At 57.0% G+C, this 12,504-nt stretch overlaps 1 protein-coding gene across 4 annotated transcripts in view; it reads left to right on the top strand.

The window, feature by feature from the left end:
* Positions 1-11,309, top strand: part of C4H4orf50 (chromosome 4 C4orf50 homolog) — a 43,351-nt gene extending 32,042 nt beyond the window's left edge. For 3 of the 4 annotated variants that reach the window (XM_071221312.1, XM_071221314.1, XM_071221311.1), the window contains 4 exons: positions 1,416-1,598; positions 4,407-4,455; positions 6,269-6,390; positions 10,463-11,309. In XM_071221312.1, the coding sequence (XP_071077413.1) occupies positions 1,416-1,598; positions 4,407-4,455; positions 6,269-6,390; positions 10,463-10,708 (600 nt within the window). In that variant the 3' untranslated portion in view covers positions 10,709-11,309. Of the gene's footprint in view, positions 1-1,415; positions 1,599-4,377; positions 4,461-6,268; positions 6,391-10,462 lie in introns of those variants that run through there. The other variant, XM_071221313.1, reaches the window with a different exon arrangement.
* The last annotated feature ends 1,195 nt before the right edge of the window (positions 11,310-12,504 follow it).

Here is a 12,504-nt window from a genome sequence, read left to right as displayed (position 1 = left end):
AGCCACCCTCTGTGGAATGCCTGCTGGGTGCCAGGTGCCCCACACGTGCTGTGTTCTAAGTCCCCCAGCATCACGTTAGGAGGGGACACGAGCCCCACTTTACAGGTGGGGAAACTGAGGCTCACAGAGATGCAGTGACTTGTCCAGTCACACGGGCAGTGGCGGTGCCAAGCCTTGAACCCAGCTCTGTCTGATGTCACAGGCTGGGCCCTCCCCTCAGCCACACTGTCTCCCTGGGAGATAGGACTTATGAAGAGCCCAGCAGGGTCATTGTCACAATCAACAGTGGCCTCTTTCTCAGCGGAAGTTGCACACAGTTGTTGCTCAGCTAAGGCGGCGGGGTGATGAGGCCCTGGTGTTCTGGGCGGTATGACCCAGGGGGCACCCGGGGCCCCACCCAGATGCACTGGGGGCCCCACCTCCACGTCACTGTCCTCCTGTCCTGCCTGCCTGTCATTTCTGGGTGCCCAGGCTCCACCACCTGGACACTGATGTGCAGATGACCTTGAACCTCTGGGATGGGCAGGGGTCACCACCTCCTCCTGCAACAGAGCAGGAGGTGTACTGGGAGGGCCACCCTTGAGATTACGAGTCTGTCACTCCCCCCCCCACACACATATGCAAACATTTCATGTGAGGGGGTCACTCACTCATGTTATTCATGTAACAAATCCATCCTGAGGGCCATGCAGTGCCCAGTGATGACATGGCCTTCACCTTGAGTTGCTCCCAGGCTGTGAGGGAGAGAGACCCACAAAGGTAAAATTAATAGCAGGGATAGAAGGAAGCCAGAAGCTGGGGCACAGAGGGGCACCGAGCCCTGAGCATTAGGGAGGTGACCCCAGGCTGGCCTCTGAACAGACCTGATAGGTTTTTCTGGGCTTGGGACATGTAGGAGCCACAGAGGAGTGATGGGGGGTGCGGGGTGAGGGTTGGGGAGGGGAAGGGGCCAGTGCGGCTGGAACAGGAGGAGTGAGAAGAAGGGTCACCGAGATGCAGATGGAGGGCTGTAGGGATGGGTCTAAAAGTCACTCGTGCCTGGTGGCAGTAACGGCTTGTGTCTTCCGAGGGCCTACATGGCCGGCCCGTGGGAAGGCTTTGCCTACACTGTCCCCTTTTGTCCCAGTGCCCTTAACAACACCCACTGTGCACACGAGCAAGGCAGGCAAGGTGTGGAGAGAAGCTTGGTCACATAGCTGGTAGGTGGCGGAGCCGAAGCCCACGCCCTTGACCCATCTGGAGGGCAGCCAGGGGCAGCGGAGAGCCCCTGGGGGTGCAGCAGGGGGCAGCTTATTTCAATGCTGGTTTATGGGGGGGGATTGCAGGGAGAGGGGTGCAGAGCAGAGACCCGACGCCCAGCCCCCGTGGGAGCCCCGCATCCAGGGACCCACCTGGCTGTGCCTGTGCTCCTGCAGGCCAAGCTGGCTTCCCTGGTCCAGAAGTGCCGGGACAGGAACCACCTGCTCACACGCCTGCTGCAGGAGCTGCGCAGACACGGGGCGGCCGACCCCCTGCTCTCCAAGACGGTGCGCAGCATGGTGGACGACGTGGCGCTGGCCGAGTACGCGGCCACCTTCCTGGTGCCGGGGCTCCCGGAGGTAGGTTCCCATGGACAGAGCTGTCCCTCTTCCGTGCGGGCTGTGGGCACGTGACCCACCCATGCCCCTGCCTGACCTGCACTGCTCTTCCCTCCCTCCCTCCCTCCCTCCGCCTGCTGGCCCCGCTGGAAACACAGCCTGCGCCCCTGCTCGGCACCGGCACCCGTGCCCGGGCTGGCCGTCCTTCCCCTTGCGGTGCTCACAGCACGCCGCAGGAGACAGACACACACACAGCCACTTGGGCTCAGTGTCATGCTGGCACCACGCTTCGGGCACCGTGCTGGCGCCGTGTGCCATGGGACCCCAGCACTTGCTGCTTCCTCTGGCAAGTTTCTGGTTTGCCTTTCAGCCTCCTCTCCACCCTTCAGGCACAGTTCTAGTGCAGCCTTGCCCGGGGAGCTTGCTCTGAGTCCCACGGACCACAGTTAGTCACACTCCTCTGTCCTCTGTGGCACATGGACATGCCTGGCGTGACACGCAGGAGGAATGTCCCCCTCCTGGGGTGGGAGTTCAGTTGGCACCTCTCTATTGGGGTCAGAGTTGCTCCACAACCATCTCCATCTCCCTAGTGCCTGGCACAGAGAAGCCGCTCAGGGGATGCTCAGATGAATGAATGAATGAATGAATGAATGAATGAATAAGGATCTCTTTTGCTCATGGTCAGTGAAAGAGGCGACTGAGGCTCAGAGAGGTTGGGAGACTCTCTCGGGGTCACACGGCCCCCAGGTGGTGCAGGGGGTCATGGATGCCATTGCTGCCCCAGGTCTGGTAAAGGGCCCGTGTGGCTCTGAACAGCAGTGCCCGGGCATTGTGGGCCTGCCACACCCACGGGGCCTTGGCTGAGCCAGCCCACACATGCTGTGCACACGCACACACTCACATGTAGGTGTGCCATCCCGATTTGGGGACCAGCTCCTGATGCCGTGAGGTGAGATGCAGCTCCTGCTGCTGCGGACGCTGCGGGCCCTGCCTCCCGGGCTCCCACTCTTGGCAGCTTCGCCCAGGTCTGTGCCTCCCTCTCCACCCCCGAGACCAGCCTCTGCAGTGCCCGTCTTCTCTGTCCTGTCCTCACCCCACAGCCTCCAGAGAGTCTCCAATGACCCTCACCACACATCCGAGGAGATGGAGACCTGGAGGCCGAGGGGGCTGCCCCCAGCCCAGCACTGGTCTCCTTGCCCGAGTGGGTCCAGCCTCTTTAGAGTCGGCAGGGTTTTGAGGAAATCAGTCAGCATGTTGTGGAGGTGCCTGGTGCTGAGGCAGAACTGAAACAAAGTTTAAGGGCGCCAGACACGGTTGGTGGCGTCACCTGGGAGGACGCCTGGCAGGGAGAGCCCCGCCCTCCACAGCTGCTCCTCAGTCCTGCAGGCTCCGCAGCTGGAACTGAAACGCTCACGGGGATTGCGGGGGCCGACCCACAGCGGCCAAATTCACAGAGACTGATGTATAAACCCCAACACTAATATAGTCACTTCCTCTGAGAAGCAGAACTATGTACAGGCTGGAGGTGGGGCGGGCGGATGGGAAAATGTGAGCACATTCCCCCCTACTTACCTGGAAAGTCAGGCTCATTCATTCATTCATTCATTAGTCAGTCGGTAAGCATTTATGATCACAGGGTTGGTTGGGAGCCCGGGAGGGGAACTGGGGCTGCATCATCAGCCCGATGCCTTCATGTCCTATGGGGGTGTGTCCTGGGCCTGGACACACCTCCCCTTGGGCAGAGAGGCTCCCCCAGAGTACTGAGCACCCAATGCCAGAAGCCAGGCCTGGCCCCAGGCCGCTGGGGCAAATGGCGAACCAGACAGGCCCAACCGAGGAGGGGCAGACGAGTGAAATCATCACAAGTCGTGGTGAGCGCCATGAAGGAAGCAGGCGACGGGCTGAGTGACAACTGGGTGTGTCTTTAGACGAGACCCTTAATGGCTCTGAGCCTCAGTGTTGTCGTCTGTAGAATGGGAATGCTACCACCTACCTAGCAGAGGCGTTGTACAGACTGAACGAGGATGTCCCATGTCGTGGGGACCTGGTCCTTGTGTGGGCCGTTGTCAATGGGGCGGGCCCTGGCATCAAGGAACCCTGGTTCAAATCTCAGCTCTGCCACTATCTAGCTCTGTGGCCTCAGGAGGGGACCCTCACACGGGCCGCTCGCCAGGCACAGGCATTTTCCTGTGTGCTGTATGGAATGTGATAGTACAAGCAGTCCTCCGGAAGCTACTACATTCCATTATCATTTTAATTTTATTTTTGTAATTCTCACTTGAGGATATCTCACCGAAGTTAGAGAGGAGAGGAGAGAGAGAGAAACATGGATCGGTTGTCTCCCGCACGCGCCCTGACCAGGGATCGAACCCACAACCTTTTGGAGTCTGGGATGATGCTCCAACCAACTGAGCAGCCTGACCAGGGCCATTATTATTATTACTCCCTTATCACTCTCATCAGCCCCTTCCAATGAGAAAACCGAAGACAAGTCTGGCCCAAAGCACACGTCTGTAAGTGGCTTTCCAGCCCAGCCGTTGCTGTGTTACGTCACTGCTGAAGCAGAGCCTGGATTTGAACCTGGCAGCCCCTGCAATCATGTGAGAAGGGGGCGCCGGGTGCTGCAGAGCAACGTCGGGATACGGCGGCAGCGCGGGGCCTGGCACATACGTGCAGGCTCCCAGTGAGTGGCTCCCTCTTGTGGCTGCACGGCCACCCCTCCCTGTGCAGGGAGGCTGGGTGGCCCTGCTTTGCTGGGTCGCAGTCGCAGGTGTGAGGCTTTTTCTCCCGTGTCATGCAGAATAACTGCTGAGGCGTCTTTTCTTCCAGACAAGCTGCCGCCTGGACATCCAGCCTGAGGAGACAGCGGCTGTAAGAGGTCAGTGCCACTGTCAACTAGGAGCAGCCTGTGGGCTCAGACTGGGGCCCAGCCAATGGGACCATCTGCCAGGCGGGCCAGGGCGGGAGAAGGACCACTGTCGAGTGCGGCCGATGAGGAAACCAAGCCCGCTTTCCCCCACTCCCTTCCCTGCTTACGCCGCCTTCCCAGTTCACAGGCTCTGGAGAACAGATGAGAAAAAGGGGGAATGCCCCTGCAACAATGGTCCAGGCCCTCAGCCTGCGATTTCACTGGGTAGCCTAGAAATAAAAGGCCTTTCAAAGCAAGAGGCACCCAGCATTTAGCTGAGATCAGTACGAATTCAGGAAAGCACCGAATCAGACAGAAGCCCAAACAGTGTCCATCCGGAGACCAAGGTCGTGGGTGTGCAGGCGTTGCTACTGGTGCAGATACGCTTTCCCGAATTCTAAACAATGTTGCTAATTTTCAGCCCGGTAGTCACCAGACTAGCAGCCCTAACAACCGCTTGCTTGTTACCTCTGCAAACACGTCTTTGGAGCACGAGGTTACCCCAGGCCCAGTCCAAATGTGTTGAGGCGTAAGTGGTGCCAGACGGTCCTCTGGGCCAGCAGCTGCGGCTCCGTTTTAAGGTGGCCCTGTTTATTATTTGTTTGATGCACTCTTTGAAACTCATCCTAAGTAAACAATTCTATGTGCTGGAAAGCTCAAGGGACAGACATCCACGCCAGGTCACTTGTAATAGTGACCAGCTGGGGGAAAAGAAACGCCAGGATTGTTAATTAGCTCATACACCCCATGGAATGCAGTCACTAAAATGGTGCTGCTCAGCGCCATGGGATACCACGGAAACTGTGTATGCCACTAAATTAAAAAAAGATGGGAAATGAAATGTATCGAATGACTCCGTGCGATTGACAGCTTCGGGAAGGAGAGCAGCTAAAACCCCAACAATGTTTCTTAGAAAGATGGTGACATGGGTGATCTTTTTGTTCCACCATTTTTATTATTGAAAATGAAATTAGGACGCTACCTAGCTAGACGGAACTTCCTGTGTAAGTGCTGTGTACCATCTGCATGAGGGTGCGGTGAACTTCTGAGGATTTGTTTAGGGTTCTGTCCCTGCCAGGTGCTCAGTGGGGGAGGGGTGGCTGGGGTTGCTCTAGGTGCCTGAGCCGCGCTGCAGATCTGCTTACCAACGGGTTCTGTACTTACCTGCTGGGTGATGGTGGATGCATTAAATAACCGCTCCGAGCCCTGGACTCTGGTCTTCAAAAGGAGGACACTGTGCCCTTTCTCAGGAGTGTCTAGTGCCTGGCACAGGGAAGGAGATCTGTCCTCAGTCTCTAGCTGATCTGTTTTCACAATCGGAGGGGCATGAATTTGGCTGGTCCCGCTTCTGCCTCTGATTTGTCCAAGTCTCCTCCTTTCTCTGGGCTCAGCTTCCTCCCTCTCAAAGAAGGGTGTGCACTGGATTGATTGAGCTACTTGTGCCTTCAGCTTCTCCGGAAGGCTGCCACGTGCCCCACCAGGCAGGCAATGTCGGTTTGCAGAGATGAGCCAGCTTGCTGAGGTGGTGGCCCCTGTGCGGAAGGAGCCTGCAGCCGGGCAGGGGAAGGGGGGGCAGGCAGGCAATTTTCCAGGGCATGCACGACCCTGACAGAACCTTCAGAGGTGTGCAGAAGGGCAATCGGAGAGTTTAAGGCACTTGCAGGGCTCTCGATCACGGGGGGGTGTAGGTGAAAGAGAATGAAAAAGGTTGTAACAGGGCTCAGAGACTTGCGGATTTTATAGACATCTGGGTTGAGGCTTGACTGAGAATATTCTCTTCTAGGTCAGAAATATCTCCTAAATCCTGAAACGGACAGCGTCCTCCCAAGACCTTCGCACTCTGAGTCCTGGCCTCTCGCTGAGGCTGAGTGGCCGGCACAGACAGCTCAACCAGCTTCTCTGGAGGTGAGAGGACATTTGTCACCTAATTTCTTAAATAGACCTTTTAACTGAAGGTATAAAACGCACAGAGAACAGGGTACACCTCGTGAGCATACAGCTCAATGAACTATCGGAGAGTGCCGTGTGCCCGTGATGGCAGCCGCAGGTCAGGACCTGGGAGATGATCGGCACCGCAAAGCCTGGCGTCCTCTCCTAGTTGCTTCCTATCATCTGTTGTTCCATTGGTGTGTTCGATCAGATCACGCGTTTTGTGTCTGGTTATTTTTCAGTGAGCACTAGACATCGTGCGTGAAAACTTGTGCAAAAACATCACCTGAGGTTTAGCTCGATATTGTCTTCACCCAGACAGGACTTCCATGGCTTCCGACAGGCAGCCAGGCCAGGCGCGGACCCCTCCTCACATCGGCGGTCTCAGCACGTGCGGGGTCTGCTTTATCTCCTGTCCACTCTTGCTCCGAGGGCACAGCCTTCTGGGGCCCGGACCAAAGCCTGTAGTGTTTGTAGTTATCAGCACCCGCCTCCCAAGCCCCTGAAGCTCTGCCTGGCTTCCCACCTCTCAGCTGCCCCGGTGGTGCACAGACTCCACCTCGCCTGCCGGGGACACTCGGCCCCCATGCTGAGCCAGCTGCCCAGGGCTTCTCTCCTCTTGTCCATGTCAGCCCCACACGTCCTCATGGGCTCAGGGGCTCTCAGATGGTTTAAGGAGATGTTTAGTTATATTTTGTCCAGCTTTCCCAGTTGTCCTCAGTGGAGGTTTGGCCCAAAATGTCCTGATCCACCAGAGCCAGGATGGCACTCTGTATCCAGAGAGAATGTGTTTTACTGATTCTGAGGTCTGGAGTCTGACAGGCCCGAGTTCAGACCCGACCTGTGATTCAGCAGGCAGCTGGGCAGGCTCCTAATGTGTCTGTGCCTAACTCTCCTCACCTGGAAAAGGGGGAGAAGCTGCCCACCGCCAATACGAGGGCAGAAGCAGGCGGGCAGGGCCCAGTGTGTCTGGGATGTGAGACAGGAATGGCCTGGCACGAGGGGGGTGCTCAGTAAGTGACAGCTTTCGTCACTGACCTTCCGAAACTCTTCTTTTCCCAACTGGTGACTTTCATTTTAAATTACTTGTCTACAGGACTTATTGCCTACAGTGAGACCTTCTTTCCCACTTTGCTCTTCTCCTAGGAAGAGTACCTCTGACATTGGGTTTTTGACCTCTATGGTCCCAGGCAGGTGGAAGGCAGCCTAGGCGAAGGAACAGCAGCGGCACAGACAGAGGGGCAAGTGCCCGTGAAGCACGGAGGGTGCTGTAGGTGGTGAACCGTGGCTGCCACGCACAGCCTGAGGGTGCAGAGGGGAGTCTCAGGGCACAACGAGGGCGCTGAGAAGGACAGCATGAGAAAGACACCCCACTCCCGTTTCGTGCGTGCTTCTACGCGCCGTGCCTATGTGTGCAGTGCATTAGCTTACCCCATGTTCGTACGGGCCACCACGGGGATGTCACCTTAGCCCCACTTCACCTAGGAGAAGAGGTGAGGCACAGAGGAGGGAAGTAGCTTGTCCCAGCTGAAGTGGCAGGGCCAGGGTCCCAACCTGGGCAGCCTGGCTCGAGAGCTGGCGCCCTGGTCATTATGTGGCCACATCAGGCTGGGCTGTCCTTGCGGGGGAGGAGATGGGAGATAGGACAGGTTGCTCCTGCCCCCTGGATGCTCTGATCTGGAGTTCAACGTGGGGAAAAACTCTCAAGTGTCTGCTCCAGGTGATACTGGCCAGAAACGCACAGCAATGCTTTCGAGGAGATGGCTGGAGCATAAATTATTTGCGCATGCACCCCAAGCGTGTCTTACCACTCACAGGTCCCACTCTCTCGGTTCAGCTTTCCCCAGAGTTAACCCTGCCAGTGTGGAATGCCACTGATGAAAGCCGATGAAAGCCCTTACTTGACTGGACTTCATTCAAGTCCACGGGGCACTTCGGTTTCTTTGTGGTTAGATGACAGCATGTCCATTTGGCCACCGTCCCCCCGTGCTTTACATAGTACCTGGACCATAGGAAGCTTCCAAAAGGCCTTGTTGGGGGAATAATTAGCGGGAGAGAGGGCTGTCGGGCCATTTCTCCAGAGGGGCATCTTGTCCTCACCGCCCACACCGCACTGTCACAGCAGCCTCGGCTCTGGTCGCTTGTGAAGGCCGTGGGAGGGCAGAGCCCCATGCCCCGGGAAGGCCAGACAGCAAGCTGGACATCTAGGCCGCTCTGGGTGAGAGCTTCCCACAGTTAACAAACTCACTGCACCAGGGTACCGGTGACCTACAAGCAAAGCAAGGTCATTTTTGAAGGGCAGTGAGGAAATGTGTCACAAGTCACGATTATATTCTTTTATGGTGAGCTTAGAGAGAAAAAAAAGGAAGGCGGGAGGAGACTAAAAATCCACAAAAATAGCCAGAAAAGGCCGGTAAGCCTCTGGTAACTGAGTAAATGTTTGACCCTGTGTGACATAAGCCCGATTCTGTCACTCTCCCACTGGTGCCCCTTCATTCGTCCCTGGGCTCAGCAGCAGACTTTCCTGGGCAATAGTGCAGGCTCAGGACCCAGGCAGCCTGGGCCCAAATCCTAGCTCTGCCCCTTTAATAGCTGTGTGGCCTTGGGCAAGTCACTTAACCTCTCTGGGCCTCTGTTTCTTTATCTGTGTAATGGGGTGATCATGTTACCTCTTTGGGTTAAAGATTAAATGAATACGTAGACATAACGTGCTTAGAACGATGGCTGGCATGCCGCAGGAGCTCCATAAATGTTCCGGCCTGGGTTCAACCATGTACAATTGCCGCCGTGTACCACCCTCTCCCTATAGAATCAGTGGCTTCCCATGGTTTAAACTAGCATTAGCGTTGCAAGCTAGAGTTCAGATTCTTTAAGTTGGCATTGACATTGTATGTGCTTGATATTCTGTGCGGAATAACCTTCGGCTTTTAACATGGAGCGGAATCCTGTCCCACCCCCAAATCCAGCTCCGACCCCACCTCCTCCAGGAGGCCCTCCCCCTCCACAGTGCACAGTCACTACTCCCTGCCCACCCCGCCCCTGGAGCTCCATGGCACCTTCCCACTGCTGATCTGGAGCACAATCCCCCGTGGGCTCCTCTGCCTCTCTCGCTGGATCGGGAGTCCCTGTGGGCAGGGACCGGCCCAAGTGAGGCACGCAGGGAGCTGCTCCTCGATCATCAACCCTCTCCTCCCCTGCTCTACCTTTCTCAGCAGCTTCCAGTGAGGAGGGAGGGGCACTGAGCGTGAAACACTGCTTTCAGGTCACTGCCTCCTGGGACCCCTGGGGAAGTTTGTTCCACTCCGCTCATGTCACTGGTCAGGCACAGACACACCGGTCACGCCATGAGTAGGACTCATCGCTGAGCACAGGGGCTGGCCCATGGTTAGCAGGGAAGGTGCTCGGTAAATGGGAGGTGCTGGGCATGAAGGGCTAACACGTGTACAATCGCTGCTGGTCGCGATCTAGAGAGACGAGGGCTGAAACCGGATGGGCTGGGGCCTGCACACTGAGCCGGCCACTTGCGAGCTGTTTAGAGGCTTTGAAACGGGTCACCGTTTCCTCGTCAGTGACGTGGGCCTGACGCTCGCCTGTCAGGAGGACTGAATGAGGCCACGTGAAAGGCACATTTGCGAGAAGTGCAGGCAGCGCTGGGTGGGGTGCTGGCGTCCAGGACACATTGATTCCCTCTGAGTGGGAGGGTCACTCTCCCTCGTCACTGAGAACAAGAAAACTGAGAGAGGACACGTGCTCTCTGGGGACACCCACCAGCTGTCTTGTTGGGCACCTGCTGCATGACATGGGGTGAGAGCCGCCCCCCACCCCGCCCTCCGTTTGCTCACCCACCACGCAGCGGGGGTGGTGTGGGCCTCACCAAACTCAGCAGGAGGAGGTGAGCTAGTGCCGGAGGGTACGTGGTGCCAGACGCAGGGAGTGCTCCATATGTGTCGGTTACCGTTGCCATCTGTCCCTTGGATACAGTGTGGGATCAGAGGGCTTTTATGGACGTGTAGAAGCAGAGATCCTTCCATTATGCTCTTGCCTACAGCTTCCCCTGCCTTCGGGGCCCACGCGGGATCTGGGACCGTGCCGGGCGGCAGCCACTGTGACGTCAGGACTCCCTGCCCAGCGTCTACAAGGAGAAGGCGGGATGTCCCACCCTGCCCTCCCAACCGACGGCCTGTCACCGCCCTCCGAGCTCCTGAGCCCCGAGAGGATCCTGGCTTTCCACAGAGAGCTGCGACATAGCATTCGCAGCAGTTCCCGGGCCCATAAATCACCGCTGGAGTTATGAATTTAATAGGGTCGCTCACTCGCCGGGGCCGTTTCCCAGACTCCATAAATATTTGAAGCAGAGCCTTCAGAGAGCGCTTTAAGAAATCGGCAGCAATCAGAGCCCTCATTCAGTGGCAAGTGGCTTTGCCTTCGGCGTTGGGGTTTCCGTGGCTGTCGGAGCTTGAGAGAAAAACGGGTGTGTGCCTCGCAGATTCTGAGGGCGTCAGCTTCGGCAAACACCCAGGCAGCAAGAGGATACTTACTGAGCCCTAACTGGGTGACTGGCCAGTGCTGCCCCACCTGGGCCTGATTTTGTCCCCGCAGAGCCACCAAACTTGGCAATGTCTGCAGACATTCTTGTTGTCACAACTGGGAAGCTGCTACTGGCATCTAATGGGTAGACACCGAGGATGCTGCTAAGTGCCCCCCAGTGCACAGGCAGCCCCCAGAACGAAGAACAATCCTGCCCAGAGGCCGGCGTGCTGGGTAGTGGGGGGCCTCGGACGTGTGTGGCAGCTCCATGCAAGAGTCAGCCATTGGGAACTGTTTTGTTCTTCCCCTGGCCCTGGGACCTGCCCCTGGATTTTAAAAGATTTTTGTCTACCAAATGAAATGCTTGATTTAAGTAATTATATATTTTAAATTTTAAAACAATAAAAACCAATCAGAACTTTCTAATTAGTCCATTCATTCAGGCCACATGGTCCGAGGGTGAGAGAGAGGTCAGTCAACCTTGGTCCCTGCCCCAGGGAGCTTCCGGGGCAGGGGGACAGACCCGTGCAGACAAGTCACCAGTGTGTGATGAAGGGAAGGACCACCTCCACATGGCTTTGGGGAGTGGGAAGCTATTCAGGAAGGAATGCTGGCTGAGCAAAGCCCCTGGGCCCAACGAGGTGTCCAACACGTGGGTGAGGTGGGGAAGGGCGTTACTGTCAGAGGGAACAGCATGTGCTAAGGTCCTGAGGCAGGAAACTGAACTCCACTGGAGGAGGAGTGACCCCTGCTAGGACAGCTACAGGGAGTCACATCACTGCCTCATCCCCACCCACCCAGTGCTCCTTCCTCACCCCAAGACCCAGGAGTGGCAGGAGAAGGCCTCCATTCTGAGAGCAGGCCATCCAGAAAGAGAGTCGGGGGAGCTTGGGCCCCACCTGCCCAGACCTGTCCCCAGGCTCACCCCCGGCGACCTCGCTCTCCCTCTGGAGCAGGCTGGTGAAGTGCTCGAGGGAAAGCTCAGCTACCTGCCCTATTCTGTTCCCCCCTGGACACGGTTGCCATGTAAGGTCAAGGCAGGACCAGGACCAGAAACCGAGGGCTCTCCAGGCAGTAGGCAAAACATGTGGATTTTAAATTAGTGCATCTTAACTTTTTTATGTTGAAATGAAAAGCGCAGGGAGTTCCCACATACACTTCCCCCAGCTTCCCTGGATGTTAGTGTCTTAGGTACCTATCGGTGGTGCAATGGTGGGAAGGGATGCGAGCGATTCACAAGACAAGCAGCGTGGTGCAGTGAGCGTGAGCACGCTGAGCTGCTCCCACCTCAAGGAGCCCACGGGGCCGTGGTCACGTCCACGGTCATCGCGTCCGTCATCCCGTATCCTTGAGTTGAGTGAGCAGCAGAGCCCCATCCGTTTGTCCCCAAAACATTTAGTGGTGAGCACAGTGTGGGGGCCAGTTCTCGGGTACATGCTGGGAAGCAGGAATGAAGAAGATGCCTGTCTGTCCCCAAGGACCTGCGGCCCCCTCACCACCACTCCAGGAGTCCCCACACTGGAAACCACCGTTGTCATCACTGTGGCCATTTCAGCCACCACA

Source organism: Desmodus rotundus, chromosome 4 (genome assembly GCF_022682495.2).
Source record: "Desmodus rotundus isolate HL8 chromosome 4, HLdesRot8A.1, whole genome shotgun sequence".
NCBI classification, from domain to species: domain Eukaryota; kingdom Metazoa; phylum Chordata; class Mammalia; order Chiroptera; family Phyllostomidae; genus Desmodus; species Desmodus rotundus.
This window is presented reverse-complemented; position numbering and strand designations above follow the sequence as displayed.